Source organism: Trachypithecus francoisi, unplaced genomic scaffold (assembly GCF_009764315.1).
Source record: "Trachypithecus francoisi isolate TF-2019V2 unplaced genomic scaffold, Tfra_2.0 Lachesis_group11, whole genome shotgun sequence".
NCBI classification, from domain to species: domain Eukaryota; kingdom Metazoa; phylum Chordata; class Mammalia; order Primates; family Cercopithecidae; genus Trachypithecus; species Trachypithecus francoisi.
This window is the reverse complement of record NW_022681456.1, coordinates 109,749,825-109,774,108: the sequence shown is the minus strand read 5'-3', so window position 1 is coordinate 109,774,108 and position 24,284 is coordinate 109,749,825. Positions and strand designations below refer to the sequence as shown.

General features: G+C 38.9%; 1 protein-coding gene across 1 annotated transcript; it reads right to left on the bottom strand.

Moving 5' to 3' along the window:
- Positions 1-336: 336 nt before the first annotated feature.
- On the bottom strand, positions 337-24,037 carry LDHB (lactate dehydrogenase B). Its single transcript, XM_033222700.1, has 8 exons — positions 23,812-24,037; positions 19,950-20,084; positions 11,861-11,978; positions 9,557-9,730; positions 6,933-7,106; positions 3,392-3,509; positions 2,032-2,155; positions 337-705 (listed from the first exon to the last, which is right to left on the bottom strand). The coding sequence occupies exons 2-8, from the start codon at positions 20,076-20,078 to the stop codon at positions 538-540; spliced, it is 1,005 nt and encodes a 334-aa protein (XP_033078591.1). The 5' UTR covers positions 20,079-20,084; positions 23,812-24,037; the 3' UTR covers positions 337-537.
- Positions 24,038-24,284: the final 247 nt, after the last annotated feature.

The following is a 24,284-nucleotide window of genomic DNA, read 5'->3' as shown; positions in this document are numbered from 1 at the left end:
GACCAAACTTTCATCTTCCTTCATTGTGAAATAGAATTCTAACAAAATTTCCATTTTAGGCGTTCTTCCTTTTAAAATGGGCTTCCTTATAAATGTCATATACATTGACATCCGTTACAGCTTCTTCAGTTATAACCTTAAAATGATAATCATATTCTCAGGATAACAACAACAAACCATGACACATGTTGCAACAAAGAATTTTTGTGTCATTCAGAGGGAGGAGTGTAGATGATGTTGCAATTTAGGGACATTTATGATGTGTGGTAAGAATGACTTGACAGATTGACTGAAATCTTTCAGAAATCATTAAGGAAGGAATCCCAGAAATAGAAGCACACTACAATAGTTAATTTTATTTGTTCAAGAGCTCATATTGCAAGCATTAAACCAAGCATAGGCTTTGATTCTGTGAGCCCAAATTCACATATTGAAGAAGATCAAAGCAAACTGCGATCCATGTACACGGATGAAAACTAAAGGCTCAGAGTTAATAACATTGTAGTTTTTAAATTTCTATAGCCTAGAGCCCAGTAGTCACAGGTCTTTTAAGTCCTTCTGGATGTCCCACAGGGTATCTGCACTTTTCTTGAGCTGAGCAACTTCATCATCCTTTAGCTTCTGGTTGATAACGCTGGTTAATCCTCGGGCATTGAGGATACACGGAAGGCTCAGGAAGACTTCATTCTCGATGCCATACATCCCCTGCCAGAACAAAGCATTGAGATGAAGACATGAAATTGTAACTAAAAATGAGCAAAGACAGGAGGCTGAGGCGGGAGGATTGTTTGAGCCCAGGAGTTTGAAGCTTCAGTGAGCCTACTCTGTAGCCTGGGTGACAGAGCAAGAACTCAACTCTCAAGAGGGGGAAAAAAAAAATCAAAGGTCTGATGTTTCAACAGAAAGAATTGTAGGAAACTTGATAGGCATGAACTCATTCCCTCATCTAATTTTCATCACTTACAGGTCCACATTTCCCCTATACTTATGTTTTGAATTAGGTTTTATACATAGAATGTGCAAACATACACTATGAGAAAATTAGATATTTGTAAATAACAAGTACTTATTTAATTTTATTATATATGTATTTTATTGAACACTGCTCTTCTACTTAAAAACACTTTAATAAATTTTGATATATGAGTCTTCAAATTAAATTGCTTTTAATTGTGGTTCTTAATGGATTACTTTCTATGACATTTTAAGTTGCTTAAAGACTTTTAGTTAGGAAGAAATTTCAGGTGGTAGCCAACCTATTAGGTCCTGGGTAACAAACAGTTAAAGACCATTAAAAGGCAAGATGCTTGGAACGCCCAAGAATTGCAAAAACAAACAAACAAAATTTCCAAAACACTTTACCAGTATGTGTGGGCAATTTATTCAGAGTCAATTTAACTATATAGATATTAAACATACCTTAACGTAAGTTTTTAAACTAATCTCCAAAATTTTGTACATACACAAAACTAGACAGAATAAACAAATTCCTATATTTGTACCCAAAGACTCAGTAATTACCTAATTATTGACACACTTGATTTACACTGACTTGTGGAAAATGACTCAATTGTCTTACAAAATATTTTAATATACTTTCAGGTTTGTTTAAAAAATAATTAACTTCTACCTGTTTTGTGCATTTGCTCCACAGCTTTTGAATTAAACTGTATTTGCTAAGATACTAAGTGCTATATGAAAGGCAATCTAGAGTTTAGTACACCAACTTTAAATGAAACTCTATTACGCTTATTCAAATGATCAATACTTTAAGAATGTGCTAAGTAAAGATCCAGAGTTAATATTAATTATATAAAGAATGACAACAATCTATTGAATGTCTTAGATTCTGTAAGTTTTCCACCCTTGTTGTCCAAGACTTCTGTTGGAAAATGAGAATAGTTTACATAAATCCTTGAGAGACAGAAATAACCGAGAACTGATTTTATCCAGTCTGGGTGTCTTTAAATGAATCTTTTTGTAGAATACAATGCAAGAAATCATATTATATTTTGTGGTAGTTTGTCTTACCTTTACCATTGTTGACACGGGATGAATCCTGGATAGATTTTTCAACATGGATTCAATAAGATCAGCCACACTTAATCCAATAGCCCAGTTGGTATATCCTTTTAGCTTGATGACTTCATAGGCACTTAAAAAAATTGTAACAGACATCACTGAAATAAGACTCAATCATTACTGAAACCAGACCCGACTTTGACACCTGCTCCGTCTCTAACTATAATCTTGGGCAAATCATTTACCCTTTCTTGCCTTAGTGTTCCCTTCTGGAGTGTTAAATGAGTGAATATATATGTAAAATGCTTAAAACTGTAAGCACTACATGGTAAACACTATATAAATGCTTGGTAACTTTAGTTTATTGTATAAGATTTATAAAGTCACTGTGGTAAAAATATACATTTTCCAATCATTGTTAACAAATTTGTAAACATATTTCCAAACACATAAAACCAGGAAACAATAAAAGTGAATGGACAAAATATATCTCAATTGTGAGGTCCCACTTGCCATTGTCACCTACCATATTATAATCAACTAACTAATGAAAGTGGTAGGCCGGGAGCGGTGGCTCAAGCCTGTAATCCCAGCACTTTGGGAGGCCGAGACGGGCGGATCACGGGGTCAGGAGATCGAGACCATCCTGGCGAACACGGTGAAACCCCGTCTCTACTAAAAAAATACAAAAAACGGCTGGATGCGGTGGCTCAAGCCTGTACTCCCAGCACTTTGGGAGGCTGAGACGGGCGGATCACGAGGTCAGGAGATCAAGGTGAGCCATAGTTTTCTCACTTGTAAAATAAAGGGCTATGTTAATTGAAATTATAAAGACTCTTTCAACTTTTTTATGGTTCTTTTTCTTCACATATAGATCAAATTCCGGGGGAAAAAAATTACTAAAATTGAACAAAATGATTCTGTAATTGAGACATCAGTTAGTCTTGTTATTAAAAACTTAAACACTGTTAGCAATCAGCCAGCAAGTTTATTTATTTTGGCCAATTATGAAACCAATAGTGTCTATGTTTACTTTTCTAAATAAATCAACCTTATTTGTTGAGAGGAGGCAATCTGAAGACTCCTCTCACTTGTTAATTCCACATTTTGCTCCTCTTACCTCTACAATAGTTTCGCTAGAGAAAATATTTACTTTCCCTAGGGAAACTGGCATAACAAGTTTGACCAGTGTAAAAGTCTTATCAGTTTCAAAAGCTTTCAAAAAGCTTTCAAAAAGTCTCAAAAGCTGCATAATTACTACATTAAGAGTTTATCTGAGCAGACAGCCAGACAGCCATGGAAAACGTTTATAATTCTATTTAAGTGGAATTGAATTTAATCATCTAAAATCAAGCTCCCTTTCACTTACCTTTCAACCACCATTTTATGCACTTCCTTCCAATTTTCACTATCATTGTCAGTTCCCATTTCTGGATTCAATTCCTGGAGAGAAACACCTGCCACATTCACGCCACTCCACACAGCCACTGTTTTAAAAAAAAAAAAAAAAAAAAAAAAAGGCATTGCAGATATTTCTGGCATTATTTTAAAAAATCTTTTCTTCTTTTAGTTCAATTTCAGCTATGATGCAAGTTACTGAATATCAACTGGAACTGCTCCAATAAGTGACTCTCCAGTAGATTCCAGTATAATAGTCCCCCAAAAGGCTGACATTTGCCTTCAAATAGCAACACGTCTGACCTTTTAACTGTCAAGTATTTTAGTGCAAAGCAGAATTGCTGTGTCAGTTACAGAGAAAATAAAAATCTTTGCTTCTCTCTAGGTGTGTGAAATCACAGGGATTCTAGTTGGGGACTATGCTAAACTTTTGGTTTGAGGAATGTTTAACTTTTCTCCTCCATATTTTTCTAATATATGCTCCTTTATTCTAGAGTAAAGAAAAAAATCCTAGAATAAAACCCAAATAAAGCATAATTATGAAAGTGGGGTAAAAATTATAATTAAGAGTCTACTTAATTTAAGGGAGAAGAGTATCAGAAAGAACTACACAAAACAGGCCTTTGAATTGGCCCTTAAACCCTAAAATTATACGTTCCTTGGAGACCTTTGGAGAACATTGTAGACTCTGGAAATAAGAGCAAAAGTGTGGGGTAGAATCTAGTATGCTTGAAACAGATATGAAGGAAAAAGCTATTTATAGCTAAATAAGATCCCCTTTTAGTCCACAACTTCTGGCAAGTCAGGGTAGTTGGATATTTTCACAATTTTTGATGAAAATTGTGAAATCAGCATAAGCATGTCTAGTGAGCATGGTTTAATTCTCTTTTCATTTTACGTACACAATATAGATCAACATGAAAATTTTTAAAAAGATGTTTTGGGAAAAATAACAGCCATAACAGAATAGAACATTAGACAGGAATCAGAAGACATAATTCTAGTTGTAGATATGGCATTAACTAAAAGATCTTCAATGGCTCCTTAACCTACTTTACCTTTTTTTCTCACTAAAATTAAAGTCTTGAACTAGAGAACATGTAATATCACTTCTTACCTATAGGCCTAGCAATGTATAAACTATACCCAGCATTTACTGAACTTTTACTGTACACCTGACATTGTACTAAGTACTTTTTATATAGTACATAGGTGGCATAATTAACTTTATTTTATAGATGAGGAAACAGGTTCAGAGAAGTTAAGAACTTGCTAGTCACATTATCTTGTTAAGATGGAAGAGCCGAACTTAAAGTCACGGAGCCGACTTGCTAAAACCTTCCCATGCTCAAATTAACCTGATCAAGAGAGACACATAGGACCATTACAATTTAACCAGACAAAAATTCAGATGAGTCCTTGGAGGTAAAGAATTCTTGAATAAAGTGATATGATGTGTCAGAAAAAAAGTCAGCATTATTATATAAAAAAGCAGAAATAAATTATGCTATAACTTCAAGAACAAATTCTTATAACACCAAGATAAATCCTTTACTAAAATTGCATTTCAAACTCCCACTGAATTCAAAGGAAGATTTATACTTTGAGCTTATTGGGAGAAAATATTCCTTTACCCCATGACAGAAATGAATTCAGTCAAATAAAAGTATTATTTATCATCATTATTAACAAAATATTTTAAACTATTAGTTTCAATATTGCATGATTTTATTATTTTTTTACCATGAGCTTATTCAATATATTGTGGATAATAGATTTAGATCTATGAAACAGAATCAAAATTGTTCAAAAAACAGTTTTACATAAAATTATTCAAAATATAAATATTAATTTAAATGAGAAAAATATTAATTTAAAACATTTATAATATAGTTTTTGTCTCAACACGAAGCACTAAAAAAAGTGTAATGTGATTTTAATGTTGCCTTTTGATTTACTAATTTATGTGTAATTCTTTAAGTTCCTAAAGAAAATATTTAGTTTTATCATACAGTTTCTTACTACTTAAATAATTGATAGTTAAAATTAATAGTTCATTAAAAACAAAATTTCATTTGAGACAGGGTTTATTTTACATTATAGAAGAGTAGACGCAAGTTATTTATAAGCTTTTGTTACGTAATTCATTCCGCCTTCAGCAAACACAATGGATGTAATAGCTCTGTCTACTCAAAGAGCCTACAAGCAAAGATATACCAGTAGCACAAGCACACCTATGCCCTAATCTTGGTTTCTAATGAGCATTCCTCACTAAAAGGAAATAGGGCTCGTTAGGGAAACAGCTGACTCCAGTGCTGGGCAGGGGAAAGTTCAAAATGAGACTGGTGCAACTTATTGTGCGAGAAAGTTCTCAAAAAATGATGGGAAATGTTAAGAAAAAAAAAAAAAAAGACATAAGAGTCAGTTTGAAAAGCCTGGGACAACTTGAGCATTACAAATGATAGTGACAGAATATTTTGGACATGAGATAAAAATCTGAGGCCACAGTGATATCAACAAATGAATAAATAAAGAGGGAAGAAGAAAAAGTTCTGTCTTACAGTAGAGTGCAACTGATCAACATAGAATAAATGATGGAATTAGTAGATCATGTTTGACAACTACCATGGTAATAATTTATTCAACCACAAATCATTAATAGATGCTAAATTTAGTAGAGAAAAATTGATGAGGAATCATTTTCCTAGTCAGCATCAAAACACCTTCCCACAAATTACTCATAAATTACAAAGGAAAAGTAGTAACTTCACACAGAGTAACCTGGCAAAATACAACCTTAACTGAGTTATCACAGTTAGTGCCACCAATTGTTGGCCACACTGACATTACATGACTTTGGATGTGACGCCATGAGAAAGCCAGAGGGTCATTTCTGTGGTATGTGCACCCAAAGTTCATAGCTCAACCTAATGATAAAGAAACAATCGGACAAATCTAAATTGATGGGCATTCCACAAAATAACTCACCTAACTTTTCAAAAATGTCAAGATCATGAGAAACAGAGATAGACTGAGAAACTGTTCCAGAATGAAGGAGGCTAAGGAGATACAGCAGATGGAATGTGTGAGCCTAGAATGGATTCTGAATTAGGAAAAAAGCTTCAGAGGACACTACTGAGACAGTTGGTAACATGTGAATAATGGACTCTGGATTAGATGGTATTGTTTCAGGGTTACATTTCCTGATTTTGGTAAGTGTACTGTGGTTATGAAAAAGAAAACCTTTGTTTTGAGGAAATACACAGTAAAGAACTTATGGAGAAAAAGGTGAGGGAACTGATTTATGCTTAACTGATCAGGGTAAAGATAGATGATAGATAGGTAGACAGATGAGAGAGTAAATGATAAGGCAATATGCAATATAATAGAAAAGTAACTACTATTTTTGCAACTCTTCTTAAATACAAAGTCCATAAAAATAAAATTTGAAATAAAATGAGAAATTCAAAATGATAAAACCAATATCGTAAGTAATTTTTTCTTTTCTTTACCACTTGAGTCGCCATGTTCCCCCAAAATCCACCCATGGCAGCTGCTGGGATGAATGCCAAGTTTTTCAGCCATAAGGTAGCGAAATCTAGCAGAATCCAGATTACATCCACTTCCAATCACGCGGTGTTTGGGTAATCCACTTAGTTTCCAGGTAACATATGTAAGAATGTCCACTAAAAATTTTGGAAATAATATATGTAAGTAAACCAAAACCAGCTTCGACTGTTAGGCAGCTTGGGGTGCCCTGGCTTCCCTTTACCCACTTCCCCATTCCTCAAATGAGATGTGGCCAGAAAGAGGCCAGAAAGTTAAAATACTTTAACTTTTCATTGTTAGAGGGAACAGGAATGAGAGAGACAAAAACAAGCTTTTAAGCCTTATATGAAGATGGCAAGACATGAAAAATGCAATACTGTGCTTTCACATTTGCATTATTATGTGAAACAAGAATACATAAGAACCTTGCAGATTCATTAACTTCAAGTTGAAAAAAAGGAAACAGGTTGAACCAGGTTGTCAGTTAAGTTTCCACCAGTTGTAACATTCTTAATTATGATTGTCATCATAAATCAAGATGCCTTTGATTACTAAACTTTCAAATCTTGCTACCATAAATTTTTCTGGGCATGAGGAATTCTTCAGTAAACAATTATGATAATACATATTATTAAACATTTCTATTTAATAAAAGAACATCTGGGCCGGGCGCGGTGGCTCAAGCCTGTAATCCCAGCACTTTGGGAGGCCGAGACGGGCGGATCACGAGGTCAGGAGATCGAGACCATCCTGGCTAACACAGTGAAACCCCGTCTCTACTAAAAAATACAAAAACTAGCCGGGCGAGGTGGCGGGCGCCTGTAGTCCCAGCTACCCGGGAGGCTGAGGCAGGAGAGTGGCGTGAACCCGGGAGGCGGAGTTTGCAGTGAGCTGAGATCCGGCCATTGTACTCCAGCCTGGGTGACAGCAAGACTCCGTCTCAAAAAAAAAAAAAAAAAAAAAAAAAGAACATCTATGTCAGAACCTTTGCTCCAGCTTGGCATAGCCTTAAAACCACAGAGATAAAACTTCTGCTGATCCAGATAGGATCACAGCACTTGCAGGCTAAGATGTAAAAAGTAAAAAATGTGCACACAAGGAAGGTGAAGAGCTGAAAAGTTAATGCTGCAGCCTCCAGCCCACACTACTCTGTAGACAAGGGCTATGATAGTTCAAGGACATTTGGTACTGGGTAACTTTTCCTTGCCAACTTTGGTTCAGTGGAAGTGACTCCCTGGAAAATCCAGCTGTGAAGCTGTATCTAGGAAGTTGCATAATTATTTAGTGATGCCTGCCTGAGGCACAGGATGCAGAACTTACTATGTGCCAGCTACTTGTCATTCCTACTCTACATCTACCTGGTGTGTGTGTGTGTATATATACACACACACATATATATATATTTTGAGATGGAGTCTCGCTCTGTCGCCCAGGCTGGAGAGCAGTGGCGCCATCTCGGCTCACTGCAAGCTCCGCCTCCCGGGTTCACGCCATTCTCCTGCCTCAGCCTCCCGAGTAGCTGGGACTACAGGCGCCCGCCACCACGCCCGGCTAGTTTTTTGTATTTTTTAGTAGAGACGGGGTTTCACCGTGTTAGCCAGGATGGTCTCGATCTCCTGACCTCATGATCCGCCCGTCTCGGCCTCCCAAAGTGCTGGGATTACAGGCGTGAGTCACCGCGCCTGGCCTGGCACATATATGTTTATGAGAAGTTTTATATATAAGACTGAACCATTTAATAAACTCTAATCTTGGTTTGCAGAGAATAAAAATATAGAAATAACCTCTGTCCTCGCTGGCGCTCAACTCTCAATACTCAAGACACTGGGGGATTCCCCTAGCTCTTATTCACAATGTTTCTCTATGTGAAGTGTAAGAGATAATCAGTCTAGTTTATCTACTATTTTCTCAATGTACCCACTATGCTCACCAACATGCAATAATTTTGGTGGCAAACTATAGACAAAAGCAGTATCAAATAGAGCACATTTTAGCTGTTAAGGCTAAAAAAGTGCATTCTTTCTAGTCAGAAGGTTTAATGTTCATCCTGTAGATGTTAAGTTAGCAAGGAAAGCAATTTTTAAGTCAGAGCATTTGGTGTTAGCATATATTTGTCCATCAATTCAGTCTATTTCTATCTTTAAACCAGAATTGTTTAATGGCTTTCTTATATACTTCTTTTCAAAGTTGATCCGTTTCAATTCTGTATAATGGGATTTTCCAGAAAATGAAAGGTCAAATATGTTAGAATGTTTCTTATGAACTGAAACTACATTCGAATGCTTCATTCTCCATCCCAGGATAATCTTTTTAAAAAAGTTTTAAAAGCCTTAGAATCTATAACCAAGCCAGATGAAGCAAAAACATGACATTGCTTTACATAAAACTCTCGTCACATTTTTTGAACATTTGGCCTGGGACAGAGGCATTTGTTTTGCAAACACCACTATTTAGGGCCAATAAAAGAAGACATGTAAATTGCTTCTGTAAATGAATACTGGGACTGATTTTAGTCCAAAACAATAACCACAAAAACACCAAAACACTGAACTTAACAGAACAGAGACTTAAAGTGTTACAATAATACCTGGGTTGGAAACCACAATTATGATGCAATCAGGACTGTACTTGACAATCTGAGGAATAATGAATTTGAAGACATTAACATTTCTCTGCACCAGATTGAGTCGACTCTCCCCTTCTTGCTGACGGACTCCTGCAGTTACCACTACAATCTTAGAATTGGCAGTCACAGAATAATCTTTAAAAAGAAAAGGCAAAAACAGGTACTTTAAATGCAACTCTTCATTAAAACATATCCTATATGACATGCTCTAAAAGCCTACCCATACATAAGCTTCTAGAACATATATGTGAATTAAGTTTTCTGTATTGTAAGGGCTTGAAGTTCAATGTTCCTGGCTTGTTTTTTTCTCCCTTGAGCTACATTGCAATAATCCAAACACCAAACTACCTCAGAAAATAAAGGAAATAAAGATGACCCCAAAGTATGGTTTTGGCTACGAATTCAATGAATTGTCAGGAATAAAATGAAGTGTAAACAGTGACTCCAATAGGTAGACATCAAAAAAAAAAAAAAAAACCAACCCAAAACCAATCAATTTTAAGTTACTTTTATTTTATCTTAAAAAGTTAAATTTAGGGCCGGGCGCGGTGGCTCAAGCCTGTAATCCCAGCACTTTGGGAGGCCGAGGCGGGTGGATCACGAGGTCAGGAGATCAAGACCATCCTGGCTAACATGGTGAAACTCCGTCTCTACTAAAAAATACAAAAAATACAAAAAACTAGCCAGGCGTGGTGGCGGGCGCCTGTAGTCCCAGCTACTCAGAGGCTGAGGCGGGAGAATGGCGTGAACCCGGGAGGCGGAGCTTGCAGTGAGCCCAGATCGCGCCACTGCACTCCAGCCTGGGTGACACAGCAAGACTCCGTCTCAAAAAAAAAAGAAAGAAAGAAAGAAAGAAAAAAAAAGTTAAATTTAGGAAGGGAGGGAAAGCACTGAAGTGTTTGGTTTTGTCTGGAAACTAAAACTTGGATTTCTAATACTCAATATTTTTTAGGAAGCTTATTCGCTTTTTAGCACTGCAAGTTCCCCTGGAGATTTCATTTTTTTCTTAAGTGTATCCTTTTTCAAAATACACGGATATCACGATTTGATGTGGTCATTTGACTCAACAGCTATGGATGATTTGCATAATTAAACTGGGTTACAATGTGGCTTTTGATGGTTAATACTTTGTCAGGTTCCTCTCCCTAAAATGGCAGTAATTATAGTCCCTACATTTCCTAAGGTTGTTGCAAAGATGAAGATGAAATAATATGTGCAAAATGTTTCACACAGTACCCAGAATGTTACAAATTTATAAATAATAGCTACTATTTAGTTGATTCAAGGCATTGAAATTACTTTATACCAATACTTTTGGGGTCTAAAACACGCTGGTTCTCAGATGCATACAATAAGCCGTTATAATACAATAGCCCAAAATGTTACATATCAAATGTGTAGAAGGTATGTGGGAGAGGGTTACCAGAAGTGATACTTGAGTTTAACCTTGAGGATAAACTGGACCCAGAAGAAAAGAAACTGCCAACACCAGATTCACCAGGATGGGAAGACTAATTTTATAACAGGGACTGAGGGAGGAGAGGAGGACGATGAGCCACGAGGAAATGCAGGTTATATCCAAATTGAGAGCTGTGCAGGCCCTGCTAGAGGTTTTCGAATACAGACAAAGGTTTATACAAAGATAAGAAATCTTTAAAGAAAAGAATGCATTCAAACTTTCATTTCAGGGAAAGCATCTGCTTTAGGATAAAGATAACTAGTGTGGCAGTGTGGAATACATAACCATTTTCTACATATACTTCCAATGGGAAAATGTCAATTTGCTACGTGTACATTTTAGTAGTAGCAAGTGGGTTTCTAGAAACGGATGAAAGAAAATTGGCCTATAGAAGAAAAGTGGTAAAATAAGCCAAACAATGCTATAAATCCTATTTGTTATTTCCTGTTGGTGACATATCAGTGATCATTTCTGGCTACCAAACTCATTTTAGGTAGCTGTCCATTAATAAGCAAATATAAAATGTATGAGAAATAAAAAGTAGAATATGGTAGACAAATAAGAGCAATAAGAGCTTTTAATAAAATGAGGAAAAAGGGGGAAATATTTTATAATTACATAACAATTTTGCAATAATTTGAATTTACTAAACTAGATTATAAATATCTTATTGACAGTTATTGAAATAACTGTTCCAAAACTTTTCCTACTTACAAATAAATCTATTATGCTGTAAGATGCATTCCAAGTGTGTTTTTGGGGGCATGAAAAAATCTTAGATCACTTTAGGCATTAAGTGAAATTACCTTTATCTGCCACAATTTTAGGCGTCTGAAGAAATAAGCTCCCATGCTGCAGATCCATCATTTCTCCTTTAAGCTTATCTTCCAAAACATCCACAAGAGCAAGTTCATCAGCCAGAGACTGTAAATGCAAAAACAGGCATTAGAACCCTAAGCCACTCTAGGATGCCTCAGCTCACAATCTAACCCAAAGAAAGATCTTTAACATGGCTAAGCACCAAGGTCTAAACATCTTGGGACTTTTACCATGAACTTAGATATTCAACAAGGATTCAGTTCACATGGTACAAACTATACTTTAAGATCATGTAGACTTAAAGATTCATTAGGAAGCCAGCTTAGTTCAGGAGTAGGCCTACTGAATACAAGTCTATATATTAAGCGGGAGGGAATGGTGAAAACAAAAATACACTGAGGCCCAGAAACAACCTTGGGCAATGTGTCCATCCTTGAAGTCACCCCAATTTGGAGGCTTTCTGAAAGGGGAGATTTGGCTTAAATCACCGGGATTTGAAACCCAGGCTAAAGCTTGGAATTTTCAGGGTGGCTCTAATCCACTCAAATGTCTTGGTGGGGAAAGGAAGGAGAGTTTTATGGGCAGAAGAATCTAGAACTGGGAGGTTTCTTCATGAGATCACTCCGAATCTGTGCCTGAGATTTGTCCAGTCTCAGATTTCTTTTGTTTTCAATTCCAATTGTCATTCTCTGTACCCCACTCAAAATACAATCTAAAGTAATGAATATACTATTTAATCTTGATCTGGAGTCATAATTTTTTTTTTTTTTGAGACAGAGTCTCACTCTGCTGCCCAGGCTGGAGTGTAGTGGTGCAATTTCAGCTCACTGCAATCTCCACCTCCCAGGTTCAAGTGATTTTCCAGCCTCAGCCTCCTGAGTAGCTGGGATCACAGGTGCATGCCACCATACCCAGTTAATTTTTGTATTTTTAGTAGAGATGGTGTTTTGCCCTGTTGCCTAGGCTGTATTGAACTCCTGACCTCAGTCGATCCACCCACCTCGGTCTCCCAAAGTGCTGGGATTACAGGCCTGGCCTGGAATAGGCAGCGCTGGGCCTGGAATTATTAACTTTTTAAATGTTCTCAGAATGTCTACGTAAAAGTGAAAGAAAAAAAGGGAAAAAAAGGTGGTTGCTTTACACGCATCTAAGCAACCTTTCATCTATGAAATTCCATTATCTTATGGAAACTATAATTTATGAACTATTTATAAAATGGTTATCCCTCCTATTGAAACATCACCAGAGTCCTTGCTTTTACTGTTGTTATGGCTGTTAGCAAAAATATCAGCTAAGTAAAATATTTCAATTCTGGGTCCCAGTTTAAAATGCCATTACAGTCATTCCTGAATATATGATCCTCAAGGGATTGGTTCTAGGACCCCCAAGTGTACCAAAATCTGGGCATAATCAAGTATACAGAAAGGACAGTACTCACAGGATGCAAAAGACTCTCCGTATATGTGGGTTTCGCATCCCCTGAATACAGTATTTTCAATATACTTTTGGCTGAAAAAAAAAATCTGCCTGTAAATGAACCAGCCCATGCTGTTCAAGGGTCAACCTCTTCTAAGAATAGTAGTGTGATCAGCTACACAGGTGAAGGGTATTAATGGAGAAGTGGGAAACGGGGGTGTGGGGGGTGGGCGGCGGGTAAGTAACTGGAGTTCAGGAAGCACTTTGAAGAATAAGGTGGAGTAGCACAGGCGGCAGGGGCCACCAGAGGGAGATGCAGCAGAGAGTTGGGAGACAGCCAATAAGAAAAGTTGACCTACTTAGCTTGCTAGATAAAGCAAGTCTCGCTCCCCGTAGGACAATGAATAAACACTGTCCTCTGTTGCTAAAATCTAAGTGGCTGCCTGGTCTCATGAAGTAAGTTACAGTGGGCTTGTTTGTGAGGGTTTCTCTAAGACTGAGGTCTCCCGATGATCAAATGTGTCCTTAACTCTGAGCAACCAAATTACTTGCAGATTTTTGAAATCACCACTCTTTGAGCTGGGGATCAGGTACAAAACATTTCCTCATTTCCATGTATATCAAATACTGGCATGAATTTTTATCCATTTTTCCTTAAAGACGTTTTGACACCTTTAAAGCTACTTTTGTTCTTTGCAATCTCTGATAAGAGCACACAAAGTTCTCATTTGTGTTTTTTAGGTCCTAAATTAATGCAATACAACTTGATAATAGCTATAATGATTCTATTAAGGTACTGAGCACTGGGAATATCACTCTTATTTTAGTAACATCACATGTGTGCTGCTGAAGTCAACAGGGCAAAACAATTTGGTGCTTAAGTAGAAAAGGATGTCACAGGATCTCAGATCCTGTCTATTTGTTTCAGTAGGTGTAGAGAATTGCCTGAGAAGTGCATTCGCGGCTGAAAAGGAAGGAAGAGATCCAACACTTAAATAATAATTGTTTAACACTGAATTTAGCTGCATCTGCAGCACTGAATATCACCCAAATCCAGAGGCGTGCAAATAGAAGATGCGTGCCTAAGTACTCGTTGTGTTGTTTGGCTTAAATAAATCTCCCTCTGTATTCACACATTTATAAAATGAATTTACCATACATATATTTCACTTAAGCTGTAAGTGTGTTTATAATGTTTGAAATGGTAAGGTTTAGATTAACTGCAAAATCAGTATTCTTACTATGGATCAAGGTCACTTAGACACCAAGAATACCACTGTTAAAAGCTTGCTTAATATATCACTAAAATGGTATTTTGTTTTTGTTTTTGTTTTGTTTTTGTTTTTGAGACGGGGCTGGAGTGCAGTGGCCGGATCTCAGCTCACTGCAAGCTCCGCCTCCCGGGTTCATGCCATTCTCCTGCCTCAGCCTCCCGAGGAGCTGGGACTACAGGCGCCCGCCACCTCGCCCCCACCTCGCCCGGCTAGAGTTTTGTATTTTTTTTAGTAGAGACGGGGTTTCACTGTGTTAGCCAGAATGGTCTTGATCTCCTGACCTCGTGATCCGCCCGTCTCGGCCTCCCAAAGTGCTGGGATTACAGGCTTGAGCCACCGCACCCGGCCTAAAATGGCTTTTAAAAACGTATTTATTTTTACTCTACTTCTGTGACAGACTTAACAAAAAGGCTAAAGTCCTGTGTGGACCCGACACAGCCATATATTCTCCCTCTTCCACTACCACCAGTGCCTTAATATTTGATAGTTTCATTTTTACTTCTAAGTGTTGGCCAGGTGTGGTGGCTCATGCCTATAATCTCAGCATTTTGGGGGGCTGAGGCAGGCAGATCACCTGAGGTCAGGAGTTTGAGACCAGCCTGGCCAACATAGTGAAACTCTGTTTCTACTAAAAATACAAAAATTAGCCTGGCATGGTGACATGCACCTGTAACCCAGCTACTAGGGAGGCTGAGACAGGAGAATCACTTGAATCCGAGAGGCAGAGGTTGCAGTGAGCAGATTATGCCACTGTGCTCCAGCCTGGGTGACAGAGTAAGACTCTCTCTCTCAAGAGAAAAAAATATATATATATATCTCCTCCAAGTGTTTATTTATTTAGTATGCATACAATTTTGCGGGAGGAAAAGGTATAACCTTTCTCAAATAATTAGCTAAATGGATAAGTGCCATTTATTCAATAGTTTATTTCTTCCTCTCTGAAATGCTACTTCTACATTATTATTAAATACTATTTGAGCATGTTTCTGGCTGAAATACCAAAGGTGGGTTGTACAAATGCCAAATTTTCATTATGTTTTACTTTTAAGCCAAGTCTTGCATTGCAAAAACTACTCTGCAATTTGTCGTTGTACCTACCTTGCTCCTCTTAAGAGCTTTGTTATACTGTGTTTGTCCACAAGAACATGGCTACAGTTGACTGAAGCAAGGATAAACACTCAAACCAAAGACAGACTTAGAAGCTAAGGATTTATGATAATCTTGCCTCAAAGCTCTTCCTGACCCCCACGACATGATGAGTTCGACATTCAGATCCTCTTGTCTTGGTGGTTAAAATGCAGAGACTGAGATGGATAATGGGGCAAAAGTAAAGTCTGGCAGTAGAAGATAAAGCCATGACCAAAGTTTGACAAAATATGAGTGCAGTTTACAAGTAACAGCAGAAGTATTCATTTATTTATCATATAAGTGCCTGGCATTATCCTGCTACTCAAGTATACAGTTCCGATAAAGTCTCTGCTGCCATGGAATGTATCAGGAAGGAAATAGGAATTAAACAAACAACAAATCAGGCTAATCTCTGAAGGTAGAAATGCTCTTAAGAGCATAAGGCAGGAAGATGTTGAAGCTACTGGGAAGGAAGTTTACTTTTATATCGGAAGGCAAGGACGGCCTGCCTGCACAGGCATGCATTTGCAGTAAGATCTGAATGATAGGAAGGGGTCAACCCTGTGGCCTAGGGAAGAACATTCCACGTGAAGGGAAATGCAAGTAAAAGAGTTTAAGCAAAAATGAGATTGGCATTTGAGGGGCAGAAGAAAAATAGAAGAGATGAAGTCAGAGACGGTACCATCACGTTGCACTGGCAGGTCTGCTGCCTCCGTGTGTATGGTGCCCCTGGAGTTGTGTGTTCCATTGCTTTGCTCTGAGAAACAGGCAGGGAGGGATCTGTGAGGCCTCATGGGATTTTATGTATGTGTGTAGCATATGTGCACTGTAAAATGACTGGAGAGTTTTAAGTAGGGGAGCCACTCGTTTTATGAAAGCTCTCTATGGTTATTATATAAGCAACGGGCTGCAGAGAGTGGGCAAAAGTAGAAGCCAAAAATAACCAAGTCTTCATTCGGTGCGACACTGTACTAGGGAGCCTTAGTGGGCTTCCAGAATCCAGCTAATGCGTGTCCCTCCTCAACCTCTCCGATGCTATACTTTTATTTAATGTCTGGGGGCACACTACACCATCTATGAGCTCAAAAAGGCCAGACGTGGTATTTACTATCTGTGTCATCTTGGGTGTTTGGTTTTTGTTTTTTTCAACCATACGATATAGATGACAATATCCTGACAGGTTACAGAAAGGAATAAATGAAGTAATATACAAACACCCACATGCAGAGTTATTTTCCTTTCTCTATTAAGCTAGTGGGATTTCTAATCTTTACCACGTATTAACACAATTTTGAACCATTAAAATAATATTTAGACATTTTTAATTGGTAAAATCATCTTTCAACAAGTCAGTCATTCTTTCCTGTACTTAGAGTTTCAAACATATTCTTTGTTAGATAGTCTTCACATAATTTCTAAGGCAATGTACTCCATTTTGCAAAAGATAAAGGGAAAAGAATGCCAGATTGAAAAACAGAAATCAGGGCCGGGCGCGGTGGCTCACACCCGTAATCCCAGCACTTTGGGAGGCCGAGAAAGGCAGATCATGAGGTCAGGAGTTTGAGATCAGCCTGGCTAACACCGTGAAATCCTGTCAGGAGTTTGAGACCAGCTTGGCTAACACGGTGAAATCCTGTCTCTACTAAAAACACAAAAAATGAGCCGGGCGTGGTGGCACGCGCCTGTAGTCCCAGCTACTCAGGAGGCTGAGGCAGGAGAATTGCTTGAACCCAGGAGGTGGAGGTTGCAGTGAGCTGAGATCCCGCCACTGCACTCCAGCTTGGGAGACAAAGCGAGATTCTGTCTCAAAAAAAAAAAAAAAAAAAAAACACAAAAAACAGAAAGACAGAAATCATAGTCTCTGAATCTGAAGATCCCAACTGTGGTAGCAGCAGGGGCTATTCTCTCAAGCCCTTGAGTTGAGCCAAAGTGTTATATAACTCCAGGCACAGTCTCAATTAAATTATTTACTGAAGAGAATTTAAAATTTAGGATTACAACATCATAGAGGTACTTCTTACAGAATCATGATAGCTCAGATATAGTTTCCTGAAAGGCCCCAATTTTGAGATTAACAGAAGGAAAGAAAAATCTCTAGCTCGTATTTAATGAATACATTAATTTTTTTCTAAATGCCCCAACAGTAGCATTGAATAAAATGAAAATTGTAGAGTCACTACGGTGAAGACTTCAGAGCCCTGGGTTCAAAATACAGCTCCACCACTGCCACATGTGACACTGTGGACAGGATCGTTAAGCATCAGCCATCTCATCCAACAGCAAGTAAATGAACAGTTCCTCTCTCCTAAGGTTGTTTAAAATAAAGCATTTTATTTCTGAACATGGCACATACTCAATGTTTTTTTCAAAAGGATGTAAGCTGGAATACTTTGTTTTTATTGGCATGAACAGTGAGCATGAAATTCTGGTTATTTCAATTCCCTGTAATCTGAGGGAGCTGCTATCCTAAATGATAGTTACCTAGTCAATTGAAACTAGCTAGAAGGAAACACAAAAGGATAAAATGTTCATTGGTGTGCACTACGTTTTTTAGCTTATTTTTTTAATAAGTGTTTCTCAGTAAAGATTCAGTTTGCTGCTTTAGAATTTAAACTTTGAAAACAGAAATGTGCTTGGTTAGGGGTTATTCAGGCAGCCTTTACATATGATACAAAGGGACAGTGTGTTCTCCTGAAGGCAAGGCAGCATTTTTGTTTTTGTTGTTCCTACATTTAAGGCAGCCATCAGAAGAAATAAGGAATCAATTCAGTGAGATAAATAAGAAAAGGGCTTCTTTCCTCAAAAGTCTTTGAGAACTAAAGAAAGCTTAACTGTGGTTTGAACTCCAAAGGATACATATGAGGTAAGGCAAAAAGCCTATGGAGGTATATAAGAAAAACTGAAGTGGAAGGTGATAACAGTATAGTATTAGTGTTAAATCTCCTGATGTTGATAATTGCACTGATTATCTCAGAACATGTTCTAAGGAAATGTACTCTAAAACAGGGGTCCCCAAAACCAAGGTCACGGGTCAGTACTGAATCTAGAGAATCTAGCTAATGCCTGATGATCTGAAGTGGAACAATTTCATCCTGAAACCATCCCCTCACCCCACATCTGTGGAAAAATTGTCTCCCACAAAACTGGTCACTCGTGCCAAAAAGGTTGGGGACTGCTGCTCTAAAGGACTTAGAAGTAAAGGGCATAATATCTGCAATTTATTTTCAAATGGTTCAGAAAAAAAGCCATCTATAGATACAGACACATATATCGTGGACATCTATATCTATATCTATAGATCTCTGTATCTACAAATCTATCTACCTATGAGCATATATATATATATATATACACACACACATATGTGTATGTATGTATATATGGTGAGAGAGCATAAATAACAAAATGTTAAGAACTGGTAAATGTCAGTGAAATATTTATGAAAGTTTTATTTTTTTACCATTCTTACAAATTTTCTGTAAATCTGAAATCATTTCAAAATAAAACCAATAGGTAAAACTTTCAAGGGCTTAACAGAACATTCCCACAAACTCACAAAGCCATGCATGTGCAGAGTACTTATTAATTAAAGGAGGGAAAGGGATCTTTGCAGTAGAGAAGGCTTGCTGTGTGACCACTTGAACCAGGGGATTAAGTTCAGCAGTAATGAGACAAGTTGAACATCATGTGTCTCCTGACGGTCTGCACAAAGGAGGACATGACATCACCTAGTTCCAATCCCACCCAATAAATTCAACCCGAGCTGAATTACAAGACAATATCAGACAGACAAACTGAGGGACATTCTACAGAACTCACCTGGATGCTACAAAAATGTCAATGACAGAAGAAACAAAGAAAGGTTGAGTAACAGTTCCAGATTCAAGAAGAAGAGACATGACAAGTGTATGAAACACATGATCTTGCACTGAAGTGAAAATAGCTATAAATGGCATGATTTTGAGATTTTTGACAACATGGAGAATTTTAAATGTTAATAGTGTATGCTGGATGATCGTACTGCATCAGTGTTAAATTCTCTAAGTGCAGTAACTATTACGGTCACATAGGGAGAATATAATTCTTTTAGGAGATACATGCTTAAATATTTAAAAGTGAAGTGGGATTACATCTACAACTTCAAATTGTTCAGGAAAAAAAGAAATCTTTTAGAGATATAATAAAATTCCAAGGTGCCCAAAGAAACTGTGTACACATGCTGAACTTCTCTATCATCTATGGTGTTCTTGAAGCATACCTTTCCCAGAATGCTGATAGCACACGCCATACCAACTTGTCCAACACCCACTACAGTGATCTTATTGTTTGGGACTGTCGTCTCTTCTTCCGCAACTGGTGCAATGAGTTTTTCCTTAAGAGTTGCCATTTTGCACTGCAAGGAAAGAATCAAAACATTACACATATATCTGCATATGAAATTCAAATAGAGATCATCCTTAAAATGATACTGTTGCAATTTTGAACTCAAGGACAACTTAAAATCAGCCTAATGATATTCTAGAAAGCAGAATGTATTTTAAAGAACCATGAGGCCGGGCTGGGCGTGGTGGCTTATGCCTGTAATCCCAACACTTTGGGAGGCAAAGGCAGGCGGATCACGAGGTCAAGAGATTGACACTATCCAGGCCAACATGGTGAAATCCCGTCTCTACTAAAAAATGAAAATTAGCTGGGCATGGTGGCGCACGCCTGTAGTCCTTCCTAACTACTGGGAAGGCTAAGGCAGGAGAATCACTTGAATCCAGGAGGCGGAGCTCGCAGTGAGCTGAGATGGCACCACTGCACTCCAACCTGGCCACAGAGCAAGACTCCATCTCAAAAGAAAAAAAAAAAAAAAAAACCATGAGATCCATTTAATGGAAGAATTCATTTAGCTAAAAACTTTCATGAAGCCCATTAGAACTGGATTTCTTCCTTCACCCTGTGAGTCCATGCATTTAGTAGGTTGTTACTATTTCTGGCTAAAAACCTGTGAATATTTATGTGTAAATTAGCTAATTTGTTTCCCCTATGAAGAATGTATATGTAACTATTATGTAAACTAAGTTTGGGTCTAGTATTAACTCATATTTAAGCTTGGATAAAAAGAATAAATGGCCAATTTTGAATATAATTTCTACTATTAATGATTATTATCATTCTTGGAAGACAGGGATTGATTCTTCTACTTTGTCTCACATAAAATGTGTTACAGTGTACTGGACATGGAATGCATACTTAATACATAGTGACTATTTTACAATGGCAATGAAAATTTTTATGCAAAGTCTGCAAAAATACCAACCTGAATTCCTTTTAGGGTACCTAAGAAGCTTCTTGGAAAGTAGACATTGTCCTTTCAGGGGATCTCATTAGGAGACAATCAGTCTCTAAAACAGTTTCTGTCTAACCATCCAAATTAAAGACCCCCAAAATGTAAAAAGAAAAAAAAAAAAAATCCCGAAACCTGTTGGAAAATGAATGATCTGCACAGTAACAAATGTTATCTGTGCCATCGGATAACCCGATAGGTTTTCTAGGTAACTGAAAAAAACAGCAAAACTTACAGAAATAAACATCAATTCCATGGCAATTTACAGTACACTAAATATATACCACCCTGCCTTCTTGAACAGAAAACACAGATGGCAAATAAGCCTTTTCTTCATAATTATTACTTATAATTTTAGTAACCCATTGTAATGTCCATTATTTTCACTTGGTTTTTACTTTTTATGTCAGACTCTGTCGCATCTGAGGCCAACATACCTGTCTCAAACTGTACCAGTGCTTCCCAGTCTAGTTTTTAATTCTAATCTGCAATGGACTAAGCAATAAGCCTAGTTTATTAACTGTATATGTAAAGTAAGAGTTAGCAGGACTGAGTTGGAATAAAGTATCTGAATTTGGAGACAACTGTGTAACAACTATTGTCTTATAGCTACTTTTTTTCCAAAAAATATTTCCTCCCATCTGTAAGGATAAATTAAAACGACATTCTTCCGCCTTTACAGATCATACTTACAGTTTCCTAGTGGATGCTAAAGAGAGAAGAAAGATGCAATGTTGTGCAAGTGTCTCCACAAATAGATGACCTTAAAATGAAATAAATTCAGCCAGGGCCTGCATTTTAAGCAGGCTCAGAAGAAAGAATGCTGCATCTCTTCTTGAACGAAGGACACACATGGATAGTTGTTCTGCCCTTAAATTTATTGTTGTTAGATGGTCTGTTTACGATCATTTTGGCATATGGGGGCTCAGGAAACAGTGGAAAATGAAAATCCAGAAACGGCCCGGGCGCGGTGGCTCAAGCCTGTAATCCCAGCACTTTGGGAGGCCGAGACGGGCGGATCACGAGGTCAGGAGATCGAGACCATTCTGGCTAACACGGTGAAACCCCGTCTCTACTAAAAAACACAAAAAGCTAGCCGGGCGAGGTGGCAGGCTCCTGTAGTCCCAGCTACTCGGGAGGCTGAGGCAGGAGAATGGCGTGAACCCGGGAGGCGGAGCTTGCAGTGAGTCGAGATCGCGCCACTGCACTCCAGCCTGGGCGACAGAGGGAGACTCCGTCTCAAAAAAAAAAAAAAAAAAAAAGGAAAGAAAATCCAGAAACGGTGGCTATCTAAATAGATTCGTTGTTCTGACAGACCTTTTAACTTAGAAAACTTCAGGAAGTACAATTTAAAGGCTCAAGTCAGATTTTCTTTCAGATATTTCTGGAGAAGGTGCTTTACTTTAATTTTTCCTTAAAAGGAGTTTTAAGAAATGAGAAGAAAATGGTCTGCATGATGTACAGGCCTGTGCCAACATCAGAGCGCAGGCTGTAAGGAACAAGAACGACAAACGGGCCAGGCGCGGTGGCTCATGCCTGTAATCCCAGCACTTTGGGAGGCCGAGGCGGGCGGATAACGAGGTCAGAAGATCGAGACCATCCTGGCTAATACGGTGAAACCCCGTCTCTACTAATAATACAAAAAAAAAATAGCCGGGCGTGGTGGCGGGCGCCTGTAGTCCCAGCTATTCGGGAGGCTGAGGCAGGAGAATGGCGTGGACCCGGCACGCGGAGGCTGCAGTGAGCCGAGATCGCGCCACCGCACTCCAGCCTGGGCGACAGAGCAAGATTCTGCCTCAAAAAAAAAAAAGAACGACAAACGGTAAAAATTTGTTTCTGAGTCTTGGTCCCTTATGTCTCCTCACTGCGGTGGATATAAATCATAAGAAATAAACGAGTGCCTTAATTTCAAGAACAAAGATCTTCTTTGCAGAATCTTTCTCACTGTAATCTTTTAAAGATTCAGGTTTTGCTTTTGAATTCCTCCCCTCCCCCCATCCCCCAGGCCCTTACTGCAGCTTGTACTGCTGGCGGCGCGCACAAACCATCTCCTCCTCAGGGCACAGGCAGCAAACAGCAGCAGATCACAAGGGCAGGCAGAAGCTAGAGATTTCCCCGAGTAAGGTCTGTGGGGACAAGTCTAGGACTTCTTTACTTGGAGAACCCAAGGCTGGTAAAGTAAACGAAGCACCTAAGCATCAAGAAAAGAGGCCCTGCAGGAAAGAACTGGCGCATAGCTCCCGGAAAGGCTGAGAGCCGGGTAAAGATAAGTACAGCGCCAAACGTGCTGGTCATCTAGATGCCTTTCTCCTCATCCCAGCGAGTGCAGGGGCATTTCTCTATTACCTTGGTAGTAGATTGAAATATTCGAGGTAAAGATGGTCCAGCCTTCACAGGCCACCTGATTCCGTCCCCCTCCCCCAGCTACTCGGGCACGTGTCCCGACTCCCGCCAGCAGGCCGTGGGGGTGATGTGGCCGCCATGAACCCACTAAGGACAAGCAGGGCCCGGTTTTAGCTGCAAATGCAACAAGTCTCTCCCCTGATAGAACTTCCCTGAGCCGCCGCTGCTACCCTCTGCCTTTCTGCTCCTCCGCTAGGGCACGACCCGCCCTGCGCCCCAAACCGAGCGGCAGAGTCAGGGCCCGAGGCCGGATGCTCAGAGCTAAAGGCCACGGAGGAGAGACGTGCTTCTTCCTCCTTCCCGCGGCTCCCCACACAATGACTCCCCCGCACGTCCCACCAGCTTGTCTGTGAGCCAGAATTCAGGATCCTGAGCCGAAACCTACCAGGAGAGGGAAGGCGCTGGAGACCTCTGTAACAGCAGCAGTGCGGAGAAGACAATGTGAGCTGCGTGCGTCTCCTCCGGCGCCGGCTCTGCAAGGAGGGAGGAGGGGGCGGGGCCCCACAACCTCCGCAGCCTCTTAGGTTTCTCCATTGTGATTGGAAACCCGAGCACCGCCTACCCCTCCCCTCGGCTCGCTCAATCCCCTTCAAGGACAAGGGCTCAAGTGTGCACATTCCCTCCCCCATCCTCCAGATAAGGGGGTCACCTTCCAGAGGCCTTCGCTCTTAGCTGGTCTCACATCTCGCAGGCTCTTCAATGCGGAGGCCACGTTATTTCTAAAACTTGCCCATCCCCGACTCTTCTAGATATTAACAAAATCGATTAGATTTTGTTCGATTAGATTTAGTACAAATAGAAATAAATTTCTATGTTGCATTTCAGTTAAACTTTAAAGGACTTAAAAAATACATCTGA